Here is a 27,357-nt window from a genome sequence, read left to right on the forward strand (position 1 = left end):
GATGGGATGAGCGTAGGCCGGCATAGGCGCGGCGTCCGAGCAGAGGACGATGGCCGCCCCCCGGTCCCCCGTTGACTCGATCTGGGTGCCCACCCAAGCTCCTACATGACGCAATGGGGAGCCTCCCGACCCATCATCCTACGCAGATCCATGGCGTAGCCGGCCGTCCACATGGCACCCGGCATCGACCACCGCGTTGGACGGAGCCGGAGACGCTAAGACTGCCCAAAATCGATTGAAATGCAGGCGATGCACGGTTGTGGAAGCCGGTAACGGGGTCGGCGTGGTGGTCCGCGGCGAGGCCGAGCATAGGAGATCGCCGGGGAGCTCGCTCTTAGAAGCGTCTGGTGGTCAGCGAGCGCCGGAGCGCGGCATGGACGTGGTCGGGTAGGAGGTGGAGGAGCGATGGGTGGGGTTCGGTTAAGGGATAAGACGCCCGAGCGGTGGTTTGAGAAATAATAACTAGCATCCTCACGTGACATGATCAACACGCTCCTTAACGAAAAAATGAATCTTTGTGTAGATCGGATGGCAACGCATGCATGCGTAGCTACCCCTATGGGTAGCAAATCCACTCTAAAGACAATAAACCAATCAATACTTCCTCATGAGCTAAGAACAAAACACAAAACAAGTAGTAATGCTTGAAGGTTTAAAGGTAGCACACAAGCAATTTACTTTGAAGTGGCAGTGAAATACCACATACGAGTAGATATAATGGACACAAATAGCATGAGTTTTTAGTTCATGATTTGGATTCACGAGAAGCATTCCCTCTCAGTACATGTCTTTGGCTAGCAAAATTGGGTAGCAAGCATAAGAGTTGAGCGAGACAAACAAATATACATATGATAGAAAACAATCAAGCAATCTTCTTTGGAAGTACAAACGATTCAACCTTAAGAATATTAAGCTTATGAGCCAACAAGAAAGAAAGATAATAGAATAATATATCTACATGTATTTCTCTTTTTTCTACTTAACCCTCAAACTAATGTTGCTAATGACCAATGCTAACTTTGCCAAGTCCAACCAGAATTACTTTATACTCCCAAGGTGATACCAATACTAACTAACAAAATTGTAGACAAAATTAATCCTAGGTCACCCTTCGCCCACCCCTAGACCAGACAGTGAGGGTGGGGATGGCCGAAATCAATCTCCAGCGGTGGCAACTGTGGCAAGAAAGGGAGGCTTCCGAGCTAAATATTTCCTCCCGCTAACTGTTTTGGAGCAAGCAGTGAACTAGAAATCAGGCCTTGACTCCCCATATATGCACTATTTCGAGGCGTAATGTGGGTTTGATGAAGAAAAAAAAATGGAGACGGCCATTTTTCTGGTATCCGCCTAGAACTACTTTTTACTCGTTAGCGCAAACTGTTATTATGCGGGTTTCGGTAGGATGGGGTGTCTGACAGAGTATCTATATTAGCAAGCCAATATGTCTCATTCAGATATTCTACGGATCATGTTTCTGAACACAATAGTAGCAATACTAGGAAATGAAGGTGCAGGGAAATACGAGTAGTAAACTACAGTTCGCAACTCTAAGCTGGTAATCTTATCCCTAATCTTATGTCAGTTTAGTAAACTACTACACAGCAGTTTCTAAAACACCGGCCAGGACACCCCCGGTGGCTGTGGCCATTGGTGCCCCTCAAAATGCGGCTGATGTTGCAGCGGCATAGGAGGCACCGACGACTCCATGTAGCCCCACGGTGGCTGCGGCCATTGATGCCCCTCAAAATGCGGCTGATGCTGCAGCGGCACAGGAGGACGCGCCGACGGCTCCATGAAGCCCCACGGTGGCGGCGGCCGCTGCTGCTCCAGCATATGAGGTGGTGCCCAGCGCGGCGGTTGATGCGGCCAGCCCCAGGCCGCATGCTGTGGCGGCAGAATAGAGGGCGCGCCCCAGCACGGTGCCGGATAACACGGCGGCACTGGCTGTTGACAGAATGGTGGCGGTCCTGCAGGCAAGCCCCAGGATGGCTGCGGAAGAGGCGGTGTCACCTGTGGCGAACCGAAGCCTGGTGGTGGGATAGGGAGAGGCGCCAACGTAGGCTGATTCCAGCGCGGTGGCGGGTGCGAGCTGAAGCCTGGTGGCGGCGGCGAGCTGAAGCCTGGTGGCGGCGGCGAGCCGAAACCTGGTGGCGGTGGCGAGTTGAAGCCTGGTGGCGATGAGAGGCTAGGCTGGACCGCGCACGGCAACGAAGGCGGAGAAAGCACCGCCGCCGTCTGTGGCCGCGGGGGCGACGGGGGTGGAGGCGGCGGAGTCGGGGAGCGCATCCACCGCGGCGGAGGCGACGGTGGCGGCTGCGAAATGTCCGCCTCTTCGAGTTCCATGTCCTCTTCCATGCGGGCCTCTTCGAGCTCCATGTCCTCTTCCATCACCTCCGTCTTCACGGCCGCGGCAGGGCGCGGATACGCAGAGCCGCGCGTCCGCTTGGACCGCGCGCGTCGCACCACCAGCGCGAGCACGTGGTGGGCCGGCGGGGGCATGGGCTCCAGCCGCTCCGGCGGGCCCTCCCCGAAGCCAGCGAAGGCGGCCACAGAGCCAATGGGGCACTCCGTCCAGCCGATCGCGTCGACGTCGGCCGCGACCTGCGCGGCTGCGATGCTGACGGCGGAGGGCCGGGTCGCGGGCGCCGCGCTGTGCAGAGTCGAGCGGCGCGGCGGCTGCAGGTCCGTGTGGCCTACCAGCTGGTCCATCATTTTCTTCTGCTCCTCGCAACAAAAACCCCATCCCGTCACGCCAACGGCAAGCGGAAGAAACTGAAGGTAATTAAGGAGGAGGAACGGGAGAAAACCTTGTTGGGCGGTAGCTTGACGAAGCCATGCATGGAGATGATCTGCAAACAGAATCAAACGAGCGCACACCATAAAGACATCAAATTTCATACAGGAAATCCCCAAAAACGGATTTAATAATTAAAATGAAGGAAGAACAGATTTAGTAAAAAAAGAACAGATTCAGTAAAAAAAAATGAAAAAGAACAGATTCAGTAAAAAGAAGAGAAAGAAGAACATATTCAGTTAAGAAACAAGGTTAGAGAAGAGCAGATTTAGTAAAAAAACAAAGAGAAAGAAGAACAGATTCAGTAAAAAGACAAACTGAAAGAACAGGTTCAGTTATGTAGAGACAGTAAACGAACAGAAGCCTCTGACTAAGATCCGATTCGAGACTGATAGAGTAACATGGAAGGATAACGATGGGCCGCAAACACTCACATGAATGAATGAAACAACATATTTAGTAAAAACAAAGGACAGTGAATGAAGGAAGAACAGATCCGATTCTAGAACGTATCAGATGAATGAATGAATGCTGTAGATAGGGAGATTTGGTGGGCACGAACGGAAATTTTGGCAAAAGAGACCACCCTGCCCAATTAATTGACAAAAAGGACCATCTATAAGTGTAATTGACAAAAGAGACCACCTCGGCTGTGGCGGCAGCACCCCCAGACGACACGTGGCACATGCCGCCGGAGGCTGTGGCGGCACGTTAGAAGCCGCGCCACACCATCAACCGCCGTCTACAGCTGCGGGCCATGCCGCCGGAGGCTCGGGCGGCAGGCTGACGTGGAAGCTGCCGCCGCAAGGACTGGCGGCACGCCGGCCTGCCTCCACAAGCCATGCGTTGCTGCAACTAAAATGTGAATTAGCTGCCTTGTGCTGCGCCGTGGGTCGCCATGCCATCAGCATGCATCCAGTTCTGCTAGTTAATTTTTGTAAAAAAAAGAAGATTTTCTGAGTACACATATGTGACTCTTGTTCGAAATATTGAGTTAGAGCATCTTCACCGGCGTCTCCGATAGTGGCCCCGATAGCAATTTGGGGGCCGGGGTCGAAAATGGGCTCGCACCGGCGCGCGGCGCAGGCCAATTTTGGAGCCCAATAAAACCGTGCCGGCTCCTTCGCCAAGGGCGCGAATCGGGCGCACCGGCGCCTCGCGGAACGACGGTTTTCGCGGAAATGACGGGGGAGGTTGGTCATCGACGTTAATGGTCTCCCGCACGGAAACCAAAACGGCGAGGGCGACGACTGTCCACGCGGCGTCCACCTACCTTACCCACGCTCCTTCAATGTGCGTCCGTCGCCTTCCTTAAAACCACACCGGCGCGCACTCATTTTTTCCCCGTCGTCCATCCCTAGCCGCCGCCGTCCTCAACCTCCGCCCGAACCACCACCCACCCGCGCGTACCACAGATGCTGGCCCTCGCCAGGGAACGGCGGGCCTCAATGACGCCGGAGCAGAGGAGACTCCTGGAGAATGCCCTCGGCAGCCCGGACTGGGAAGAGCGCTTCGGCCACGAGCGCGCCGAAGAGGTCGCGCGGATGGACAATCCCTCCGGCGGCCGCTTCAACAACGTCGGCCGCTGTGCCTGGTGGTACGACCGCGACGTCGACGCCACGCTCCGCGAGTACGGCTACCGTCCACGCCACCGCGGGCAACGGGAGCCAGTCTACTTCCCGCAGGATCATGGCGCCGACGCGCGCACGGCAGAGGTCCCCAGAATGAACTGCGGCGTTCGGAACCTCCCGCACCGGATCGTCCGCCGTCGGGCGCATGCACTCGGCCGCGCCTCCTTCCGGAGGCATCATCATCCGCGACGACGCGATGCGACGCGCCGTCCTCTGCTCCGGTTCGTCCGACGACGAGGTCGGGCCACCGCTCCCGCGTCAAGGATGAGGACACCTCGCCACCACTTCCGCCGGCGAATAAGAAATGGTGGGAGAAGGAGGCTGAGGCGCAGGCGGTCCTCCGTGGCGACGGCGACGAGGAGGAGTTCCGTCGACGAGGACTACCGTCACATCGCGATCGACCCGCGGCAGGCGGCGGTGTGGTCCGCCAGGGACCACGACGCCAACTACGTTGACCTCGCCGGACTATCAGAGCTATCGGCGCCAAAGGAGGAGAAGACCGACAAGGAGGAGGGCGACGACGCCGACAGCTGGTCCTTCCGGTCATCCAGCGGCGACGACCTGGACTTCAACGCCTTCGACTCCCCGCGCCGCTAGATGTTTTTTTTTAGTTTTTTAGTTTGAAGTCGTGTTAAATTTGTATAAATTTCGTTCGAACTTCGTATGAGTATCGTTTTCAACATTTGAATTTGATTTCTAAATATAGCGTGGCGTCGACGTCGCGGTCGTACCACCAGGCACGGCGGCCGACGTTGTTGAAGCGGCCGCCGGAGGGATTGTCCATCCGCGCGACCTCTTCGGCGCGCTCGCGGCCGAAGCGCTCTTCCCAGTCCGGGCTGCCGAGGGCGCTCTTCCCAATCCAGTGGTTTTAAGGAAGGCGACGAACGGACATTGAAGGAGTGTGGGTAAGGTAGGTGGACGCCGCGTGGACAGTCGTCGCCCTCGCCGTTTTGGTTTCCGTGCGGGAGACCATTAACGCCGATGACCAACCTCCCCCGTCGTTTCCGCGAAAACCGTCGTTCCGCGAGGCGCCGGCGCGCCCTTGGCGAAGGAGCCAGCACGGGGTTGCCAGCGATTTTATTGGGCTCCAAAATTGGCCTGCGCCGCACGCCGGTGTGAGCCTATTTTCGACCCCGGACCCCAAATTGCTATCGGGGCCACTATAGGAGATGCTCTAACTCAATATTTTGAACAAGAGTCACATATGTGTACTCAGAAAATCTTCTTTTTTTTGCAAAAAATAACTAGCAGAAACTGGATGCATGTTGATGGCATGGCGACCCACGGCGCAGCACAAGACAGCTAATTCACATTTTAGTTGCAGCAACGCATGGCTTGTGGAGGCAGGCAGGCGTGCCGCCAGTCCTTGCAGCGGCAGCTTCCACGTCAGCCTGCCGCCCGAGCCTCCGGCGGCATGGCCCGCAGCTGTAGACGGCGGTTGACGGCGTGACGCGGCTTCTAACATGCCGCCACAGCCTCCGGCGGCATGTGCCACGTGTCGCCTGGGGGCGCTGCCGCCACAGCTGAGGTGGTCTTTTTTGTCAATTACACTCACAGGTGGTCCTTTTTGTCAATGAATTGGGCAGTGTGGTCTCTTTTGCCAAAATTTCGCACGAACGTGGTTGAGCTGGTCGTTGGTGATGCTGGCGCCCCAAGGATCGACGAAGAAGCGGTGGTACTTCTCCAGCGTCAGGGGCCCTCCCCACAGAGGCTTCTTCCAAGGCCCGGCCATGGCCGCCGCTCCCTCTCGACTCCCTATCCGCCGCAGATCTTCCTCTCCTCTCCCCCTCTCTTCTCTGCTTTGCGAGATGGTTCCTCGTTCTTTGTCTCGGCCAAGGCCGACCCGCCCCCGTGCTTGGTGCAGGCTCGTACGCAACTCACGTACGCTACCTGCTCGGGTGGGGTGCCTTGCGCGGAAAACGCGCGCAGAGCAGAGAGCAAGGAATTAATGGCGTTCCAGTACGATTGGGCAGCTGCAGGCTTTTTCCGCTTCCTTTTGATCCGATCAGCTCATCGGATCGGAAGGAAGAAAGCCGAGGCCACCTTGTCCTCGTATTAGGGAGACCTGGTCAACGGAACCAATAATTTTTGGATGGATGTGGATTTTGAATTTCGAACTTTTGATCGGGGGCCGGACCAAAATGAAGATAAGCGAGTAAACATGTCCACGATCAAACATTGAGAAAGAGTTAGGGCATCTCCATCTCCAGCGGCATGACAGATTTCAGACATAAGAAATGGACCGCGGATATTTAACAGGTCTCGTTTTGACGCCAAGTGGCCCAACGCATTTTGAGTCCGGCCAAGCCATTTTCATTCACTTCTCACCATATTTTCCAAATAACACATGACAATAGAAAATAATAAGGTTGCAATATAAATAATGTCAAGTTCCTTATTACACCCAATCAACAAATAAAAGACAACTTTCACATGCAAATAAAATCCATAATTAAACAAATAGAATTGCCAAAAATAAAGAAGAACACAATTCATAACTAAACAACTTAAATTCTATGGGATGACTACTTTTCATTCTTCTCAGGCCCTCACAATGCCCACTAATGCTCAATAATATCTGCTTGGAGATGAGTGGATATGTGGCTATCATAGAGCTTAGTGTGCATATGGAGAAACTCCTCAAACGTTGATTCCTCTGGCTGCAACTCGACCAACTCACTCTGAAATTGCCATGCTTGGTCATGAAGGTTGTTGTCACGCTCTTGCTCAACGATCATGTTGTGCATGATCACAAGCAGTCATCGTCTCATACATGGTCTGAACATTCTACGTTCCATTCCACGTTCTAGCAGGGCGATGAACAATAGCCCAACGAGCTTGCATCATAGCAAATGCCCGCTCCACATCTTTTACAAGCCTCTTGCCTCTAGGCAAACCTCTTTGTTTTCTCTTTTGTAGGATTAAGGACTGTCTTCACTACTATGGTCCGGTCCGGATAAATGCCATCAACAAGATAATATGGCTTGGCATATGCATTGATATTGATCCCATAGCTAACAACTCACGGGTTTGGTAAAACCATCACAAATCGGCCAGTACGCGGTGGATGAGGAATTCTCGGGTGCGCTGGCCAAGTCAACGCAAATCGGCACTCACATACTACTGTGGGACCCTGATGGCAGCGTCTATGGCTCTATATTTTTTTGTCGCGCCCTTTTGTTTCGACCTGGTTGACGTTTCCCGATCGAGCCGTTTATGCTGATGGCTGGTGGGTCCTTGATGTCAGCCTCTCTGCACAATAAAATGTTTCCTTTGTTAAATTTATTGTTTACTCATGATTTCTGGCTTCTCAACTTTTTTTTTCTTTCAACCCCTTGGGGTCTGATTGGTTTGCCAACAATGGGTTTTCCCGTATGCATTAGGCCAAAATTCGACCGTTTGGAAGCCTAGCTCACACCAAAATGTTGCATAACACGGGGTTTAAAGCAGACCAAAAGTTGAACCGAGAGGAACGCTGATTTAGCCTTTTTTTCAGAGACATGTCCTGCTGAGCGCCGCACGGTTACTATTTTGCAAGCATACACCTTTACTCTGCACTCTACTCCCCTCACCTCCTAACCTGCATTCTCATCTCCTTCGGTTTCTCCATTGCCGCATGAGCTCGAGTCGAGTAATAAAGACAGTTGCCACCAACACTTTTTTGTACTGGTAAAAATACTAGGCAGGACCAGGCCAAGATTGCATGTTGGCCGGGCAAGTCTCCTCCAAAATATGTGATTTAGGCTAGAGTCTGGATGGGCCAGGCTTTTCCACATTTCAGGGTGATCTCTAGGCCCGACGGTTGGGTCAGGCTCGGGCCTACATTTCTAGCTTAGGGCTTTTTTAGGCCTGGCCTGGCCCAAATTTTGCCCAGGTATAGTTTCATGACTCAAGATTCATATGCACAACTACGCCTCTCAAGCAGCAAATATGAATCCAGTTCACCCTACAGTTCATATGCACTCATGATTCATGGGCTTCAGTTCACCCTACAGAACTAAACATAGCTCATTGGGTTTAAACAGAATCCATTTGACTTGCAGATGTGCATATTTGCTGCTTCAGTCATTAGATAGATGAACAAATGGGCACCACTCTCAAGAAGTAAATTAACACGATCTGAAGACGACGCGCATGTTCAAGTCATCATTGGGGAAACCATTTAGTCTATTGACAGTCTTCTGATTAATACTCCCTACAACAAAAGCTAAAGCTAAGGGCTGGCATGAACATGGCTACATACACCTCTCAAGCAGCAAACATGAAATCTTCCCCCAACATTGCTGCCAAAGAAACACCGGCACTGTCATAGGAGATCGCAAGACTATTAGCCAAATCCTGGAGCCACATCAGGATCCTCATCATCGGCATCCCCCAAACTACCAGCATCGACTGGCTTATCCTCACTTGGTTTCACCTGGGAAGGATTCTCCCCATTCAAAGGCTGGTCCAGCTTTATCACGCTGTTGCTGCTCTGATGGTTACTGAAACCAAACCCTGGTGGTGCCTCTGGATCATCATCTTCTTCTTCCGGCTTGGCTGTAACAGAGGTTGAGGCTTTTGGTGGCGAAACTTGCTCCTCTTTGTCATTTCTCTTCAGCTTCTTGGACGAAGGGCCAGCATCCTGTTGCTGTTCAGGGTTCATTATCCTGTTGAAGATAACTTCCACTGTTCCTCGGATATCTGTTTCTTTCGACTGGATGACACTCCATACCTCGTCTGAGATTTGGCCCATTATTTTGCTCCTGATATGGAAACGCAGCATAGCAGAGTTCAGATAAGTTGCTGATATCTAGTACACAGTAGTAACAAGTGCAAATGTTTGAAGGAGAAAGAAGGCCCGGCTTACCCAACATCCTGAAAAATTGCATCAGAGAGTTCTTTTAATTTAAACTTTTCAGACCCATCTTCACTAAGTACCGTTGACTGCTTGACTTCTGCGATTATATTGTTGCGCAGCACCTCCTGCAAAATAACTTGCCATTAGAACTGCTCAGTGTTAAGTTCTTATCTGCCGGTGTGGTATTAGGCCACATTCCGCAAATCAGGACAGTATCAAGCTAACATTTTTTGTTGCTAACATTTTTTGCAGGCCATGTAATACTCTCATTCAACTTGGTGCAGCATAAGCAGATTTCATATACTAGGGTATTAATCCTGCACAGAAACTGTCATTAAGGTGGAATCCACGGCATATGTTAAAATGCAAAATAAGACTAAAAGTACAACAACACATGGTCAAGAACCCTGCGGTTGAGTTGAAGCATGGCAAGATTGATTAACTTACAAAACGAAAAACCAGATAACATCTAACTCAGAACCAGGAAACCTCTAGTATAGTGTACATTCCTAGCAAGGAAAGAGACCCTAATCAGATAATGAAAGAGTCAATGCCACTGGAACAAAGTTTGAGATGAAGTTGAGCACCTAGAAATCAGCTTATCCAACATGACTGGCTGATAAATGAGCAAAGGGCATCAGTTGACTATTAGTCGCCGCATTGTTGTACTCCCTCCGATCCGGAAAAAATGTCGGACAGGATATTTTGCAAAAAACACCTTACCGTTTCTTTACCCTCAACCCGCACTCCACACTCTATGCTCTGGCCCGCAGTCCCATCAACCAGGCTGGCGTGTTGTTCCTTCGGCGTACGTACGTGTGACCAGGCATGCAGTTAATTAATTAGTTGCTTTGCCTGGAACGATGGAGAGACAACGCTCGTGTGACGCGGACGCACAGGTGTCTTTCTTTTCTTGAATTTACAAGGATTTAAATGTAAAACTTATTTGTATAAGGCTACGGACACTTTTTTAGGATCGGAGGGAGTATCAAAAGATGAGTAGATTATAATTGTGCAATGTGACCAGACCATTGCAATGTATTGAACTAGTAACTGCTAACGATGATATGAGTTATTCCTCAAAACTGGATTGATCAATAAAACTATCAAACTATTCCTCAAAACTAGATTGATCACTGAAATTGACATCAACTACTACAAACTATATCGATCAATGAAATTTAAGTGCTATGCTAGCTTCTGTTGCTTTTGACCACCCTGCATGTCAAATGAGCTTATCCAGACAATCTATGACAATGATGGCTGTAGTTTGATTGTCTATCTCTACTTATAGGGGGTGAACCAGACTGATAACAACTACATCTAGATGTGAAAAGCTTACTGGATATTCAAAGCGCTGGTTCTAGCTTTTCCCTACTTATCATTAATTTCCATTTCAGCCTAATTCAAATCAACCTTCAAATGTGAATCAGGCAATCAGCAAGACAGCAACAACCTTCTATGTGATGGAAATAGGTACGTTACCACCTTGTAATTATTTTTTTCCAAATCTGTAATTCATTTTTAGTTCCCCATCAACGCTGCACACACCATCTGTACAAATAGAGCCTAACGTTCCCATAGCCCTAATATGAGTATATGACAAAACCATTGGTCTCTCACAGGAAATTAAATAAGAGATAAATGATGTACCGGTTTACAGACCTTTTTTTTTTCCACAAACCTGTGCTTAATTTTCACATCCTCGGGCCTCAAGCAGTGTTACATGGTTATCCATGCCCTTTTATTGCCGAATCAGACATACCAAATTCGTGAAATTATCAAATTCCAAATGTTATTTGCTGTGTCCAACAAAAAACTTATCAAATCGGAAACCTGAATCCGAGTCAGATACGGACACCCATGCCTATGTCCGAGTAACATAGACACCCGTCTACGTTTCATATGGATGACAAGTCTGAAGTTATGTAGATTCGAAGCCAATCTTTGTTCGGACTGCATGAGTTTTAGAAGTTGTTCCATGTGGAATTGTGGATTCCACATTTTTTAGAGAAAAGGGCTCCCCCCAGTTACATTGAAACCCAACCACAGTGACATAGTTTTACAGCGCAAATGAGCCACATTTGAAGAATGTGGACTGGAAACTTCTAAAACAGAGAAAAGGAGTCTAACAGCAAAAATCAAAATCGAGTTCCGCTTCAATCCACACTTAGTTCCTTACATTTGAGTCTAACAGCTAAAAGAGTCTAACAGCGCAAATGAGCCACATTTGAAGAATGTGGATTCCACATTAGTTCCTCACATTCCCTTTGCGCCATGGAATGGAGTTCCGCTTCAATCCAATACAACCAAGATCGAGTTCATGGTGAATTACCTTTGTGTGTGCGTGTGTTTTCTCCTTACAAAATAGTACTCCGTATTAGTTATCCCTACTAATGATGATGTGACTACTGTTAAAGATCAAGCAACACCTATAGGCAAGTTCTTGGCTGATACTCATCAACCAGAAAAGATCAAATAAAACCAATGCAGAACGAGCTCCATTCTATCAGCACTGCTGCCTATTCCAATTTCCAAACATCAAAATATTAATGAATCAGGCAATAGCGCTCCACTGGAGAAATTCCATTCCAAGCTTCCTTGGACGATTTGTGCAGAACTCCAAGAACCCAAAAGTAACATTTTCAATACCAACACAACCCTCGAGCAACTGACCACATGAAACATAGAAAACGCACGATCGCCTCAATTCACATCTATGGTTCAATTAAAATCGATCCCTCTGGGGCAAATTATACCACAGTACAGAAAGGAATCGAACCAATGCAGAACGATTTCAACTCTTTGGGCAATGCACTCACATCTAGTACAAACATAAAGGGTAATGAATCAGGTAGTAATAAAGCTCCACGGGGGAATTCCATTTCGCCACATCGAGGCTCCATCGTGAAGGAGCAACAACGTCGGAATCGGATCGCAAGACAAAGAAATTTGGGGGAGATGGGAGATGGAGCACGTGCTTACGTTGTCCTTGACCTTGCGGATGATGGCGCGGCGGAGGGCGTCGAAGTCGCCGTCGTCCTTGAGGCGCCCCACCACTTCCGCCGCAGTAGGCTGCCGCCGCATGTCGTAGCCGCCGAGGTCGGCCATGGGGGCGGGGGAGAGGAGCGGCTCCTCACCTCAAACCCTAGCGAGAGAGAAATCTGAGCTCTAGAAAGATAGGAATTTGCAAGCATGAGTAATATATGCTGGCCTGGACTCGTGACGATGATGTTTAGTTCTGTCCTTGTAGGTTCGAATATTCCAGGAATCGATAAATTTTGTTCATGTAATTTGCACTTCAAATACAGTAGGTCAGTAGTTATTGTGAAAGTTTAGGAAATTTTCTAAACAAACACCTTAGTTCCAAAGCTGAAGGTAGAGGAGTTCCATAACACATGGTGCCCAACTTTATAGACTCAAACTAGAGAACGATGATTTTCACTTCAGAGAACTTCCATGTTAAAATCCTTCATTTTTTCTTGCCTTTTATTACCAGGTGGAGGTTTTACCCCTGTCTGTTGTAATAACAAAGCTGAAATCTGTGACTTTGGCTGCTATATTGAAAGCTAGGGGCGGTGCCCTTTATTCGGGAAAAAAATCCTCTATTTTAGTAGTAGATTTTTTTAACATCAGTCTATGCAAACCTTTGATCCTCGCCATTTCTTAGTCAACTTTCAAACAATGACATTGCAAGTAACTGGGATGTCATGGATGCTTGTGAACCACTGTCAGCACCAAAACCGAGATGATGAGGTGAAATGTTGTAATGGTGCAACGGGTATATGGTAAATGGTCAGGCAATGCTGTTTGTCGAATTAATTCAGAGACAGAAACATGTTTCCAATGGAAAACAGAGTTAGACACCAAAAGAAGAGCATATAGCACTGCATTCATATATCATCAGACAAGAAAAGTGTCTTTCTACAGATGCAGCATGCATGGCGTGCGTCACATTTCTGGTTACAACTTACAACTCTTGGGTGGGAGACAGTAAGATATGTATGTCAGCCAATAAGTTTTCATGTTGAATAGCAGATGCTCAACACTTCAGAGAACTGACAGGCCACTGGAGATAAATTGGAACACCAATCTGATTTCTTCTGGTAAGGTCCTACGAATTCTGTCCTGAAAATGACTGGAAAAATTCAGCGGCTGAAGCGCTGTGAAATCGACTTTGGTATGAGGCTTGTCGTGCTTGATTGTTTCTCCAACCTGTGTCAAGTAGCAAGCAACACTGTTAGAATTGCACTAAAGAATAAAACGGGACATGGGAGGGTGAGGGCAGAAAGGATCGACTGATCGAGGGAGTAAGAACCTCGCAATCTCTTCTACAGATCTCATTATTTCCTCTGAACTTGTTTCAATCACTTGTCCTCCCAGTATCATTTCATCCAAAACTGCGTGCAGCTGCATTTAATATTACAATTAGCCGAGGAAGAATGGTGGTTATTCGTAAGTAGTACTGCGCTCATCAGTCATCACTATGACAGGAGAAAAGACTGCTGGGATGAACAACTGGAGTTTTGTCTGATCAGAAAAAAATTGTGCCTGATCAGAAAAAAATTGTGCATCTCTACACACACACACACTTCCATCAATTAAAGGATGCAAACAATACAGCAAGAATGGGATTGAGGGTAGTAGCATCATAGGAATCAGCAGGTTTTGGAGTTCTTATGGGCCAAAAGCATCCCTAGCTTTCCTTTTCCTTAAAAAAATCTCAATAATCAACTATCACCATTGCTTAGTAACGAATGTCACTGGTCTTCTGTTTAAAGATCAATAGGGTTGGCTCTTTCTCTATTTTCCTTCAAGCTCTCTTCCAGTGGAACACTGGACATTAATGATTAAATTACAGTTATGTCATCGTTGCTAAGAACTAGAGAAGACTAGGTATTACATCTATCAATGTTTCCTAACTTGTATTTCAAACTGAATCGTGCTTAAGACACCACTTCAACTGTGTTTTTGATTCTTTGTTCATATGCAAGTACTTCGGTGGGCCACTAGCATGACTTCACAACATATACTTTTATCAAGAAAGTGCTTCAATTTTCAACTCTGATAAATTGATCAGTAGTGGGTAATGAAATAGAAATGCAGACTTAAGAGCATATACTTGGCCAGAAAATGCTTCTTGGAATTTCCCCTGTGAGAATTTGGTCGGTAGTGGATAATGAAATAGATATGCAGACCTTAAAAAGCATATACTTAGCCAGAAAATGCTTCTTGGAATGTCAACTGTGATAATTTGGTTGGCAGCGGATAATGAAATAGATATGCAACAAGCTGTAATGTGAACCTTATTATATTTAAGTTTTTGTTACATTGCGCACTCGGATATATATTTTATATGATCCATGTGACAAAAACATATTACATGCAGCAAATCAACGATCATAATAAACCAATGCTACATGGTGTGAACTTTGTTTATTTTTATTATAGTGTATTTTCTTTTTGCGGGGAACAGAAATTGCTGCTTTCGTCGAGAGAATCATAGTAGTGACTATCCAGATTAAATATCAAATAAGAGAATCATGGTACCTTGTTGAAGTTAAATACAATGTCAAGCTCGCAGACATTCTTGAAGCATCTATTCAATGTTTCAACAAATACTGTGACAAGATAACGCTTCTTAAGATTAGTTGATGACCTCAAAGAGTTGATAAGAAGATCTTAAAGTGACAGAAACAGGAGAACAATGATAAGTACTTCACCAAGCATTAGATGGACAAAAGAATGCATGCTAATAATGTGCTAGTGCGGTGACATGCATAAGTGTTTAGCAAGAATCAGAATTTGAATAGAAAATACTGAACAGAGAAATATCAATATTGAATACTGAAAGAACCATGGTAATAAGACAAACATCCATGAGAGGCAGTAGACTGGGATTGTATCAAAACATGTGAAATAATGTGTAGCATGATAACACACTCAACATATTTCGTCCCGAATGTATATCTGTGAAGCCTTATCTTTCATTGCACATGCGCCTATCAGTCGTAGTAACTGAAGAAACAAGTGTGCTGATAAGGGTTTAGGCTACCTTGTACAAGGTCGAGCATAGCAAGCTCATTCTCAGAGCTGTCAAAGACAAAAACGAAGTATAGTGTCGCCAAATGCTTGTAGACCAGTTTTGTCCCCTGTGAAGAGAAAAAGGAGATCATACGTCTTTTTACCCTTCTTACAACTTATTGGAGGTCAAATAGTCACAAGGTTAGTCAGATAACTTAAGTTTTGTCCTCACAAAAGTTTAATCGAAGTACCAATTTAATCTTACAATTGATTAATCGTTTGCAGCAACACATGCTAAATAGTTGTTTGGTGCTCTCCTTTAAAGAGTTTTCTGAAGCATTTGCATACATGCTTAGTAGTCAGCAGTAGGACAGCTTGCACGCAGATTGACTAGTAAGATAGCAAGTTAGGTTACAACCAATTGCCTTCCAGGGAAGAATGTTCCAGTTTCCCTTGTTCACTGCTCGAATTTGCATGTCATTTCTCCCTTTTTGCACAAGATTTACTACTGGATTAGATTAGACAGGGATAGCCTGAGAGGGTGCATTACCGGTCCAAAAATTGCATCGGTCTCAACGAAATTGCTCACACCCTCCGGCCTCGCAGACAACACTGCAAGAAGAGACCCGGCAGCTCAAGCACACTATACAAATGGTGAAAAGAACAGGATAGCGAATCTAGTGTACACTGAAAGATGCTGAGGACGAGCTCCTGGTGCTTCTGGGGGTCCTGCATCCACAAAATCCATGAACACAGAGAAAACAATGAGCAGAGCTTAGTCGCTAAGACATCTCATCAAGCACATAATTGATTTATGGCAGAAGTGGTTCCTGAGCTGGGTGGGGGAAATTGACCGAGCACGTGATGGGCGGTTGAAGAGGAGAGAAGGCGTGAACATAAATAGGAAGAAGGAGAGAGGAGAAAGGGGCGGAGGATAGAGAAGGTTCGGGACCTGGAAGTTGTAGAATTTGAGGAGGCGGGGCTTTCCCAGAGTACTGATGACCATCACCGATTGGATCATGGTCGCCGAAGAAAGAAGAGGAGGAGCCGGGCGAGATCGGGTCAGCCTTGCAGGGACAAGAGCATAATAAACATTGAGAATTGCCGAAGTAACAAGTAATTTCACAAAACAAAAGTTAAGTAACAAATCAAGAAATTCAATTCAACAAGGGCGCCTGTAGCTCAGTGGATAAAGCGTTTTCACCCAATTCCCACTTTTTCGAAGGCCAAGTTTTCTAAAACCTACACCTAGAGTATTTCCAAATTCCTAAGGCGTTCTTAAGGTATTTATGGGATGAGAGGTGATTATTTCGTATCGCAAAATCGCTCATGCTTTCATCCAATCCCATCCACATTTTTCAATCAAGACTATTATCTCTAGTGTACTTTTGGGGAAGGGTATTTCGGGGGTGGGTGAACATCATCACCCCATCCATGGGAAGAATACGAGAGAAGTAAACGAGCAGGGTTGGGATGGAAGGTGATTTGCGAACCTCTCGTTTTCACCCAATCCGCATTTTCAAGAATTTCTCACATTTTCCTAACCCCTCCATGGTCGCGGTATGGCCGCCTCCGCGTACTGTTGTGCCACCTCCACCTCAACGTTGGCGCGTTGTTCAGAGCGCGGCACGGGAGGTGTTCACAGTGGCCTAGCCACGGGTGCGTGGAAGAAACGGCGGTCGCCGCTGCCGGCATAGCCTGAGCTGCCTGCCTCATGATCGTTGCGGCCAGGGCGAAACCAGCGGTCTCCCTTCGCCATTGGTACCGCGCGAGAAGCTTCGGAAGGTTTGGACTAGGGCTTTCGGAGAGCAGTGGACTGGCCAGAGTGAAGGATGTGGGCTCGAAAGCGATGGTCCCCATTAAGAAGGATGCGGCGGTGGGCGAGACGCGTGAACACGCGTTTATTCCAGTTCCTCGGTCGCGGAGAGCGAGGTCGAGAAGACAAAGGGAGGACATGCACCGACGCATCGGCTGTCCGAGGCCACCGCAAAGCCAGCCCAAATTTTGGCTTGGAATGGGGCCAAACGGACATATTCAAGCCCGCCGTCCGTTTCCGGGTCGTCGTTGGGCCTCACCTTCGGGCCACACGGACATCAACGAACTATCTGTTTTCGATGGTATCCGTTTTCGATGGCATCCCTAATACCTCCGCTGAAGCTTCACAAAAGTGATGATCTTAACATCGTAGAAATGAAGGTCGGTGTAGGTCATCCCATCCAGCCTCGAACGACCTCGAACCGGTATGTGATCATCCTATCTTTCACATTACTAACTAATTCCATTGTATGCTTAATATTTAGATCCTTGTTTTGCAAATCATGTGAGAAAGCACATGTAGTTCCTCGCTGAACTCAACTGAGCAAGGAGTGGAACCAGTAACGAGGATCAGTCAGAATTAGCATGAAACAAAGGCAGGAAACTGAAACACACCGCCCAAATGCAGACTTAAATTAGCATTAACTAAACAGCCAGACGACATGGTTTTCATAATTAATTAACACAGACTATCCGATCACCACCAAAGCACAAAGGACGCCCAAATCAACAAGTACTAGCAGTTGTTGGCTGCTTGGTCTAAATACGAAACTGGTACAGATCAAACAACGGCGGAGGCGACGGCGCCTTCCCCTTGCTCCTCGGAGGCGGACATCTCCTCGACGGACGGGAGCGTGAGCAGTTCCACGATGCGCTTCTCCCTCTGCTTGAGCGCCGTCTTCCCCCTGCACCGCGGGGTCCACTGCTTCCTCTTCCCCGCCGGCGCCCCGCCCGGCGCCGCGGGAGCGGGAGGGGAACTGGACAGGAGCGGGGAGGCGCCGAGCACGCTGGTCGGGGAGACGCGCTGGTGGAAGGCGGGCGGGGGCATGGTGGCCAGGGGCACGGGAACGGGGGCGGTCCCGGCGCGGACGGCGAGGACGGAGCCGACGGGGCACGCGCGCCAGCCGAGGGCCTCGATGTCGCGCCTGACGTCCTCCGCGGAGAGCTCGGCGGCGGAGGAGGAGGCCGCGGCGCGCGGCGGGGGCCCGGCCGCGTTGATGCTGACGGTGGAGCGGCGCGGGCGCAGCAGGGCGAGCGAGTTGAGCGCGTCGACGATCGACCGGCTGCGCGCGCGAGATTAACAAGTATAAGTGGAGTTGGATGAGCCGGAAAGCGGGGAGGGGTTTGGGGAGGAGGGGTACCTACCTTGTTGGACTTGTGGAACTTGATGAAGCCGTGCATGAAGAGGATCTGGTTGAGGAGGTGGATGGTGAGGCCGTTGCCGCTGTGGGTGGCGAAGAAGAGGACGTAGTCCTCCAGCGTCAGCCGCGGCCGCTCCGCCACCGGTGGCTTCGGCATGGCCTCCCTTCTCGCGTGATTTCCCTCTCTTCTCGAAGTGGGGCAGCGCCAATGGGGATGGAAGAAGAAGAAGAGGAGAGAGGCACCGCAGCGTCGTACCAGGACAATGGCAGGCCGCAGGCCACCAGAGTTGCCTGTTTGCCAAAGAGATGTTCTCTGTGGACCCGCACGCCAGTGCTCCCGCATTCCAGCGGTCCCGCCCGGCATGGACAAGGAGACTGCGCTGTGCTGTACCGCAGCAGGCGATGAACTGTCAAGCGATTTTGAAAAAAATAACCTGAAAGTGAAAGAAATCACAGGCTGATTTTCTGGTCAAATTATTTCACCGGACCAACCTTTTGTGTGGTGGTCTTTCCATCATCGCCACACGTCACTGTGTGGCGCCTAGCCCATGCAAGAACGCCACACATTGACTTGTGCTAAACCATGACAAGTCATACCATATTTCAACGAGTTTTGAAAACAATATTGCACACAACATCTATCGGACAACATAATGGTTCGAGTACACATAAGATTCGACGACATCAAGGTTCGACGAGCATCAAGGTTTGAATTACAATAAGGTTCGACAAGATCAAGGTTCATACAACATGAAGGTTCGACAACATAAAGGTTCGACAACAAGAACCTAGCCAAACGGAACATCCTTGCGTGGCGAAAGCTCCCCACCCCCTTCGCCTTCTTCCTAGATTCTTGACCAATTCTTCATTCTCCCTAATGTCATGAGCCAGCTGAACCACCTCGTCGAAGAAACGATGGCTCTCCTCCGTCTTTGAAGCTTCCGCTCGAGCTCTTTCCTCCCTTATGCGCTCAGCCTCCTTATCCACCTCCTCTAGGTGCATCCTGTTGGCCCTCTCCCGTCTTAGTCGCGCAAGTAGCATGTTCTTACGGAATTCGGCCCTCCATGTGCGGTCCCGTTCGGCCTGAAGCTTCTCATTCCTCTTCTTCTCGCGCCATATGTATTGCTCATACTCCCTTTGCATACGGGCACGGTCGGCCATCTTCTTGCCATGCTCATCCTTCTCCGTCCTTGCAACTTCTTCCTTCTCCCTCTTCCGCACCGTCCTCAAAGCCTCCTTCCAAACGGACTCCTCCTTGTCATTGCCCTCCCACGCCTCCTTCCCCTTGATGGGTTGAGTTGCCATATCTGAAAACAAAAGTGAAAAAAACCAAAATGAGTCAAGGAATTGGAAAATAGAAAGTACAATACAATTAATATATTGGAGACACATACGGAAAAAGACCCGCTAGGTATCCTAGCATACTACCACCCCGACGTCCACCATGGCGACCTCTAGTAAGCCCTACATGAATCCTTGGTTGCCTTGGAGTGCACCTGTGCAAAGTTCGGGCCGGGCCGGGTTTCGAGCCGGGCTTAAAAAGTTCGCGGGTAAAAATCGGGCCCGAGCCCGGCCCGGCCCGACGTCGGGCCTATAAATTAAGCCGAACCCGGCTCGACGTCGGGCCTATAAATTAAGCCCGAACCCGACCCGAACGAGCAAAAAGCCCGGCCCGACCAGGCTAAAATGCACAAAAATGAAGGCCGAACCCGGCTCGGCCCGACGTTCGGGCTCGGATTTCGGGCCGAACCGGCCCGAAGTGCAAGCCCGACCCGGCCCGGCCCGGGATTTTCGGGTCGGGCCGTCCGGGCCGGGCTGCCCATGCCCAGATGTACCTTGGAGGTTGCCCCCATTGTGATTGATGATATGGAGCTTGATGCCTTGGAGCTTGTTGCCTAGGACCATGTTGCCTTGGGGCTTGTTGGCTTGGAGCTTGTTGGCTTGGACCTTGTTGCGCGGGAACTTGTTGGCTTCGACTTTCATGGCTTGGAGTTTGTTGACTAGGACGTTGTTGGCTTGGAGATTGATTTGAAGCTTGTTGGCTACTTGATTGTTGGCTTGTGCTAGCATCATTGCCCTTTGACTTCTTGCCGTTTGTACATTTTCTTCTATTGTGCCCCTTACTATTGCATGATCCACAATTAGTTGGCTTGCGAGCCTCTTGGAATAATTTGTTTTCCGAATGACCTCATCTGTCCATATCTCCGTGATACCTCTTTGTCTTTCTTCTTCCACGTTTCACAACCTTCCATTCCGGATCTGGTCAAACTTGCACTCCATGATACTCCAAGAACTCCTTCAACAATACCTTCAATTGAACTGCGATGATGCTTAATCGAGAATTCCTTAAACCATACCTTCAATTCCAAGAAGGTATCAAACGTGAGCCCTTTAGAGATCATAGCCGTCTTCGCACCCACATCTCTCTTGAAAATTGGCCTCGCTCCAACAAGTAAACTTTTGCCACCATCAACCATGGCTCCATCCGCAAAACTAACATCACGGAACAATGGTATCCGAATATCCCGTCCAGTTACCTTCTTGAAGATCTCGGCTCTTTCAGCTTCTTTAGCCGTCAGGCCATCCTCATCAACTTCTTCATCGGGTCCATCATCATCCGAGTCTGAGGCATAGCATCGGGAATAAGGAATGGAGTGGTTCATGTCCTCTTGCGTCAAATATGTATCCAAATCACCGATATTGTTGTAATTCATCTCGAAACCATTATCACCATCGTCATGCTCGTCATACTCCTTCTCCAACGATGGATCTTGGGCAATGGGAGATTGGACAATAGGAGATTCGTTGGCTTCTTCTTGGCTCATGGGCGGTGGACTCCTACCTTCAACGAGGAGGAGCGCCGGTTAAGGTCAAGCTCCATATGAGCATCAACAGTTTTGGTTGCAAACAACTCCAAAGCCTTGTCTTGTGACTCGGCCACCATCTCCTTGTAAACGGACCAACGTTTCTCGGAGTTGATACGCATTGTCTTCCAACGGGTGTGCATTCCAAACCCCACATTGTGTCTTCCCTCTAGCTCAACACCATCATTTGGCTCATTCTAATTCAACTCAATCCTCCCTTGTGCTACCACCTCGGCGGAGCTAGGGCTACGGTCAAACACCAAGTCAACTTCTTCCAGGTCTGGCTCTAGGTTTTCCTTCAAAAAAGCATCCTTGTCCACATGATGAACATGACCAATTCTTTCCATCCCCCTAGCATAATGTGAACAACACATACATACATGTGTTCATTAGTTACCATAATCAACACAAATCAACCTAGGGTTTCTAGCCATACAACCTAGCCCTACAATTTCTCCTATTTCAACAAACCCTAAAATCCAACCAAATCTACATCCACCCTCAAATCAACCTAGGATTTCACATCTAGGGTTTCACATGTAGATCCAACCAAATCCATCAATTCATTGGATGAAAAGAAGGAGAACGGAGGAGATTACCTCAAGGAACGGGTTGGGAACGATCTCCACGGACAGATCCGGAGAAATAGAAGAGATTTGGGGAGAGATTTGGTGGGGGGAGAGAGGAACCGCCAGCCTTGTTCTTGAGGGAAGAAGAAACAGAGAGGAGAATGGCTGGGTCGGGCTGGGGCGGGCGCGGACGGTTCACTTAAGTGGATGTGTGGCACCCTTCCCATTAGAAAGTGTGGTGCTCATGCAAGCGGCGCCACACATCCCTGCCACGTCGGCTGGTCAACGACGCAGCATCGACCACGCCACGTCGGCATGGATGTGTAGCACCGCTCGCATGGGCGTCACACAGTGAGGTGTGGCGTCGATGGGAAGGGCGCCACACAAAAAGGTTAGTCTGTGCACATCTTTCACTTTTAGGTTATTTTTTGTCAAAATCGCTCTGAACTGTCCAACTACTACTGTAGCAAAGACGCGAAAAGCATGGCAATGGATTTACACTGCTGCACCCCAAGCACTGGGCGTCAATAGTTCAATTTACTGTGCCAAACCTGTCAACTAAAGGATCTGCTCAAGTTATGTAACCTAGGTATCAACACACGACCTGCTCCAATGCATCTTCTCTGCTCACACAGGTTACATCACGCATTCCACAAACTAAAGGAAGATATGGTTCGTGGCATAATTAACAAACAACACAAGACATTAAGAAAAAACTAGGCAAAATGGCCACAAACACATCACATGATTACCCATTTTGGATGGCCTATTTTGACTGTTTTTCACTGCATGCTTTAACTTTTAATAGCATTATATACCACACTGCTGCATCATCTTTCACAGGCCATAAGAAATGGTATCTGTGATATTCAAATTAGTTACTCTGTTAGCAAAATTGACATATTCTGTAGTAATACGGATCAAAGAACAACCAATCAACTGCCCTTTAACACAAGACAAGAGTTGTAGCGTCTCACAACCATTTTTTACCATACTTGATACAGTGATCTCCACATTTTGACCGAATGAATGTAAGAATGCTTCAGGTCAGGAATAGACAACTCACTACTGGAATACACTACTGGAATAGGAACAACAATTTTATCATTCACATCATGTAAACTACAATTTACAACAATATGTTTTGCGAAGGTAATAAAACAAAACTGGAGACAATTTGGTACACTGGGAGTTCAAAGGTCTATTAGTGATCCCATCCTGACGGCCGCTTTCTCTCCCTTCGTTGCTCCTTCGAGCTGCAATTCACAGGAATTTTGACTGGTTGTTAGCAAACTGAATAGAGAGTACAGCAAGGATAAAGTGTTTCTGTGTCGATGTACCATGAGCCACGTACCGCTCAGGGTTTGAGTTCCCATTTTCGTTACTGTTTCCTGCAGGTCTAGCTGCGGGGACAAATGAGGGCGCCGGGGTCCTCCTCCTATGGTGCCACCAGAAACAAAACCACGGAGTGCCGGCTTTACAAAGGGAGCTGCACCCCTCGAAGGTGCGCTGTTGCTTGGCGCACTCGAAGACGCTGAGACAAAGCTACTCTTGAAATTTTGCATCATTCCTGTCTTCAGCGTATTTACAGTGGCAGATCTTGGGGCAGGTACTTGTGGCCCGGAATCACCGTAGCCAATGCCAAGGCCAAAATCAACTCCACGTATGCCACGGCCGCGCCCACGTGCACCACCACCACCACTTCCACTTCCACCACCGCCTCCACTACCTTTTCCTTTGCCACCTTTCTTTCCACCTGATTAACACAATTAATTGTTAGTATAATCGGTTTTCTAAAACATTCATCCATATAAAATGCTGTGTATCAAAATAAACAGGACAAACCTTTTCTGGAGTCGCGGTTTGATCTGAACCTCCCATCCTGAAATTTTAAAAAAAAAAGTCAGTTAAGAGGGGTTGTGTTCATGATAATGACTATGTAAATTGCAATGACAGTATGCACATTGCTGCCCGTGATAAATTTTAAACTACAATGTGTACAGCTGACAAAACGCGCAAAAATTCCCAGATAAGTTAGAGGAACACACCTTCATTGCCAGATCCATAAGTTCATTGGGCACATCTTGACCAGCAGCAATTAAACTATGAACCAGTTCGCCTGCAAATCGTGTTTCTTTCTGTGTGATTAGAGTATATGCGATGCCATCTTTATCACCAGCGCGGCCAGTTCTTCCAATGCGGTGAATATGCATATCCATTTCTTTTGCAATATCAAAGTTGACAACTGTTTTGATTGACTTTATGTCCAGACCACGTGCAGCAACATCAGTTGCAACAAGAACATGGTAAATCCCAGACTTGAACTTCTGCAATGTCTCCATCCGAGAAGCTTGATCCTTGTCACCGTGAAGTGCTGCAACTTTGAATCCTCGCTGATTCAACTGGTTCTCAACCTCATCGACTCTAGCCTTTTTAGCTGCAAATACAAGAACATCTCCATCATCAATCATCCCAGGCATTTTCTCGACAAGCCACGGCATCTTCTCAACATCAGAAGGGAGTACATTAACAAGTTGTTTGATATCTTCATTAGCACTCCCAACTTGACCAACTGTGACTCGAATAGGGTCACTCAAAATTTCTCTAGCCAAACGTTCCACTTTGTATGGCATGGTTGCAGAGAAAAGCAAGGTTTGTCGGTCTGGTCTAATTTGACCAACAATGGACCGGATCTGTGGCTCAAATCCAAGATCAAACATGCGATCAGCTTCATCAAGAACCAGATAAGTTGCCCTAAACATCTTCAATGCCTTCATCTTAAGCAAGTCTATCAGTCTCCCTGGGGTAGCAACAACTATTTCACAGCCTGCTTTCAGTTCTTTAAACTGATCAAATTTAGAAACACCACCATAAACAGCAGCTACTTGAAGGTTGTAAGGCTTTGCAAACTTCTTAGCTTCGAGGTATATTTGATGCGCCAATTCTCTTGTTGGAGCACAGATGACGCCTATTGGACCTTCTTCCTTCTGAAGCTCAGGCTGATCCATAATATGAACAATCATAGGGAGAACAAATGCTGCAGTTTTCCCTGAACCAGTTTTTGCAATACCAATGATATCTCTCCCTGATAGTACAATAGGTAAAGCCTGGCACTGAATTGTGGTCGGCTTTTCATAGGCTTGCTTCGCAATAGCATTCATCAGTTGCACAGGAAACCCACAATCCTCAAAGTTTCTAACTGGCCTTGGCACATCAAAGCCTGAAACCCGAATTGACAAACTTTTCATATAATCAGCCACCTCTTCCGGACTCATCCCTACAAGAGACAAGTACGAAGTCAATAGATGCCTTCAAGTAGGAATTGCTAAACCATACAAAATGAGAATGACCAATCTGTAGAAGTTATACTCAATGCACATCATGCTAGTTGTTACCGCATCAAACATGAAAAAGTACTTGCACCATTGCAGTTTCACTTTAAAACATAGATAGGCTTCATCAATCTATTTTTTAGGAGGGTCAGTAAAAGAGGATGGAAACATAAGATAAACAACAAAAAGGCTCCACTTTCTTAATACTAGCAATTACAGTGAGTACTACACTGAAATAAGACGCGATATTATGGCTCTTCGGCTGTTGTCCTAATGAAGGGTAACTTGGACTGGTGATATTGTAAAGAAGTGATGACCCGGTTCCCCCATCTCAAAATAACACAGACTTGGGAGGTACTATACAACTAGACGGCATTCAAACAATAAGCATGCCATCTAAAATAGTGATCCCCAAATTGTGAAAGGCATAATTTCCATTTCAAGACAAGGGAGCATTCAGATCTTAACATCCAATTGTAATAACCGGGTTCATCACTTGATTCACTAAGTAAGCTAGACCTCTGGTCAGATTTCATAGTGGTGAGATCAAATTGAAGTAGCACAACGGTAATAATCTACACAGGACGCCCATTTGACAGGTAACGATATATATGCTCAATCAAACTGCAAAGTAAGTTAAACTGGCTATTCTATCATGGGGAGCAAAAGTGCTTCAGATCTTAGCATCCAATTGGAATGACCAGGTTTATCACTTGTGATTTACTAAGCAGAGCAAAGAAGCTAGACCTCTGGTCAGAGCTCATACGGTGATATCAAATTGAAGTAGCCCAACGGTGTAATCTAAACATGACGCTCAATTGACAGGTAACGATACGTATGCCAAAAATCAAACGGTGAAATAAGTTCAACATCGTCTGCTATCATGGGGAGGAACAAGAGTTTCACCTGAAACTGACGGCTTCTCCTCATAGAAATCCTTGTTGAAAGGCTCGTACTCGATGGTCGAATGGTCTAGCGGCGGTATGGGCTCTATCTTCCTCTTGTCCGCTACTACTATGGGGTTGTCGTCCGAGTCGTACTCCATCATGCCGGCGTCGACGGCCTTGGCGGCAACATACACCTCCTCGTCGGAGTTGTACCCGGCGTTCATAACGTCGGCGGCAAGCGTGAGCCCGGCGTCCTTCTTGGCACGCAGGTAGCTCTCCATGGGGTCGTCGTCCTCGTCGGAGTCCGCGCGGCGGAGCGCCTCGGGCTTGGGCGGCGGGGGCGGCGCGCGGATCTCCTCCTGGATCTCCGCCATGAACGCGTCGAGCGGGTCGATCTCGTCGTCCTCCGGCTTCCCGCCACCCGCGGCGTCTGAGGGCGCGGCGGCGTCGTCCGAGAAGGCGATGTCGTCGAGGTCGTCATCGGCGGGCACGTAGAGCCGCGGGGCGGGCTGGGAGCGCTCGAAGCTGTAGGAGGTGGGGCGCGGGATGCTGAAGCCCTCGAGCCTCGGGCGCTTCGACATGGCCGGCGGGCAAGGAGGTGGTAGCGAGCAGGCTAGGGTTTGCGTTGCGAGGCGGGGAGAAAGACGATGGACAGGGAGAGAACTGGCGCCGCTTGGTTGGGTGGGTCGTGGGCCGGGTACTGGACGGGTCTGACGCACCGTTATCCGAAGTCGGTTGCGGCACAAAGTGGGCCTAGTGTTCTTTTTTTAAGCGGTGGTGGGCCTAGTGTTCGAATCCATCAGCAAATTGAACTTCTGAACTTGTAGAAGTGTAATTGTTTCCTTCCCATATTTTTTCTACAATACTTTCCTTTCCATATTTGTAATATTTATTGTTTACTTGCATTTATTTATCTTTGATTAAAATTATGAGTTGAATTCCACATGTAAATGTCACATCAACCCAATAAGATCATACTAAGAAAACGGAAACCATGTAATCAGTTAAATTATGGCGGGGTTAAATTATAGCAGAGGTGAGTATTGAACCTAGGCTAGCCAGTATGCTATTGGCTGACTTGTTCGAAGTGGATCATTTGGAAGCTTGGTATGAAAATACAAAGCAAGATATCCGATCTTTGTAGGTGATCCAAAACATGCAATCAAGAACATCCTACTTGCCCAAAAGTTGTTTCAGCAAGTTCCCGAATTTTTCAATGAAAACCGTGTGATAGATCGAC

The 27,357-nt window shown here is 48.1% G+C and overlaps 4 protein-coding genes across 5 annotated transcripts; all 4 read right to left on the minus strand.

Annotated features, from left to right (window-relative positions):
• Nucleotides 1-1,608: 1,608 nt before the first annotated feature.
• On the minus strand, nt 1,609-2,712 carry LOC124680704 (extensin-like). Its single transcript, XM_047215757.1, has one exon. It carries the CDS (start codon nt 2,710-2,712, stop codon nt 1,609-1,611), a length of 1,104 nt encoding a protein of 367 aa, XP_047071713.1.
• Nucleotides 2,713-8,549: 5,837 nt separating this feature from the next.
• On the minus strand, nt 8,550-12,376 carry LOC124680707. Its single transcript, XM_047215759.1, has 3 exons — nt 12,251-12,376; nt 9,275-9,390; nt 8,550-9,170 (listed from the first exon to the last, which is right to left on the minus strand). The coding sequence occupies exons 1-3, from the start codon at nt 12,374-12,376 to the stop codon at nt 8,753-8,755; spliced, it is 660 nt and encodes a 219-aa protein (XP_047071715.1). The 3' UTR covers nt 8,550-8,752.
• A 748-nt stretch (nt 12,377-13,124) lies between these two features.
• LOC124680708 (AP-3 complex subunit sigma-like) lies at nt 13,125-16,403 on the minus strand. 2 transcript variants are annotated; one of them, XM_047215760.1, is made up of 7 exons: nt 16,242-16,403; nt 15,976-16,018; nt 15,840-15,901; nt 15,321-15,417; nt 14,816-14,886; nt 13,589-13,675; nt 13,125-13,480 (listed from the first exon to the last, which is right to left on the minus strand). In XM_047215760.1, exons 1-7 carry the CDS (start codon nt 16,308-16,310, stop codon nt 13,316-13,318), a joined length of 594 nt encoding a protein of 197 aa, XP_047071716.1. In that variant the 5' UTR covers nt 16,311-16,403; the 3' UTR covers nt 13,125-13,315. The 2 variants fall into 2 exon arrangements, with proteins under 2 accessions (XP_047071716.1, XP_047071717.1); XM_047215761.1 differs by having other exon boundaries at nt 13,300-13,480; nt 13,584-13,675; nt 16,242-16,396.
• Nucleotides 16,404-22,980: 6,577 nt separating this feature from the next.
• LOC124680705 (DEAD-box ATP-dependent RNA helicase 24-like) lies at nt 22,981-26,749 on the minus strand. Its single transcript, XM_047215758.1, is given in 6 exon segments — nt 22,981-23,154; nt 23,253-23,331; nt 23,334-23,654; nt 23,744-23,780; nt 23,947-25,175; nt 26,137-26,749. Coding segments are annotated over 6 exon segments (2,280 nt in total). The 5' UTR covers nt 26,699-26,749; the 3' UTR covers nt 22,981-23,102.
• Nucleotides 26,750-27,357: the final 608 nt, after the last annotated feature.

This window comes from Lolium rigidum, unplaced genomic scaffold (assembly GCF_022539505.1).
Source record: "Lolium rigidum isolate FL_2022 unplaced genomic scaffold, APGP_CSIRO_Lrig_0.1 contig_25485_1, whole genome shotgun sequence".
Taxonomy (NCBI): domain Eukaryota; kingdom Viridiplantae; phylum Streptophyta; class Magnoliopsida; order Poales; family Poaceae; genus Lolium; species Lolium rigidum.

Bases quoted from the DNA above. Each gene is read 5' to 3' on its own strand.
- LOC124680707 (XM_047215759.1), bottom strand. From the start codon at position 12,376: ATGGCCGACCTCGGCGGCTACGACATGCGGCGGCAGCCTACTGCGGCG. The intron at 9,391-12,250 runs GTAAGCACGTGC...GTTATTTTGCAG, and splicing joins TCCGCAAGGTCAAGGACAAC to GAGGTGCTGCGCAACAATAT. The intron at 9,171-9,274 runs GTAAGCCGGGCC...TTTCCATATCAG, and splicing joins GCAATTTTTCAGGATGTTGG to GAGCAAAATAATGGGCCAAA.
- LOC124680708 (XM_047215760.1), bottom strand. From the start codon at position 16,310: ATGATCCAATCGGTGATGGTCATCAGTACTCTGGGAAAGCCCCGCCTC. The intron at 15,418-15,839 runs GTAATGCACCCT...TTCTCTTCACAG, and splicing joins CCGATGCAATTTTTGGACCG to GGGACAAAACTGGTCTACAA. The intron at 13,676-14,815 runs GTACCATGATTC...TATTAAATGCAG, and splicing joins TTGTATTTAACTTCAACAAG to CTGCACGCAGTTTTGGATGA.
- LOC124680704 (XM_047215757.1), bottom strand. From the start codon at position 2,712: ATGATGGACCAGCTGGTAGGCCACACGGACCTGCAGCCGCCGCGCCGC.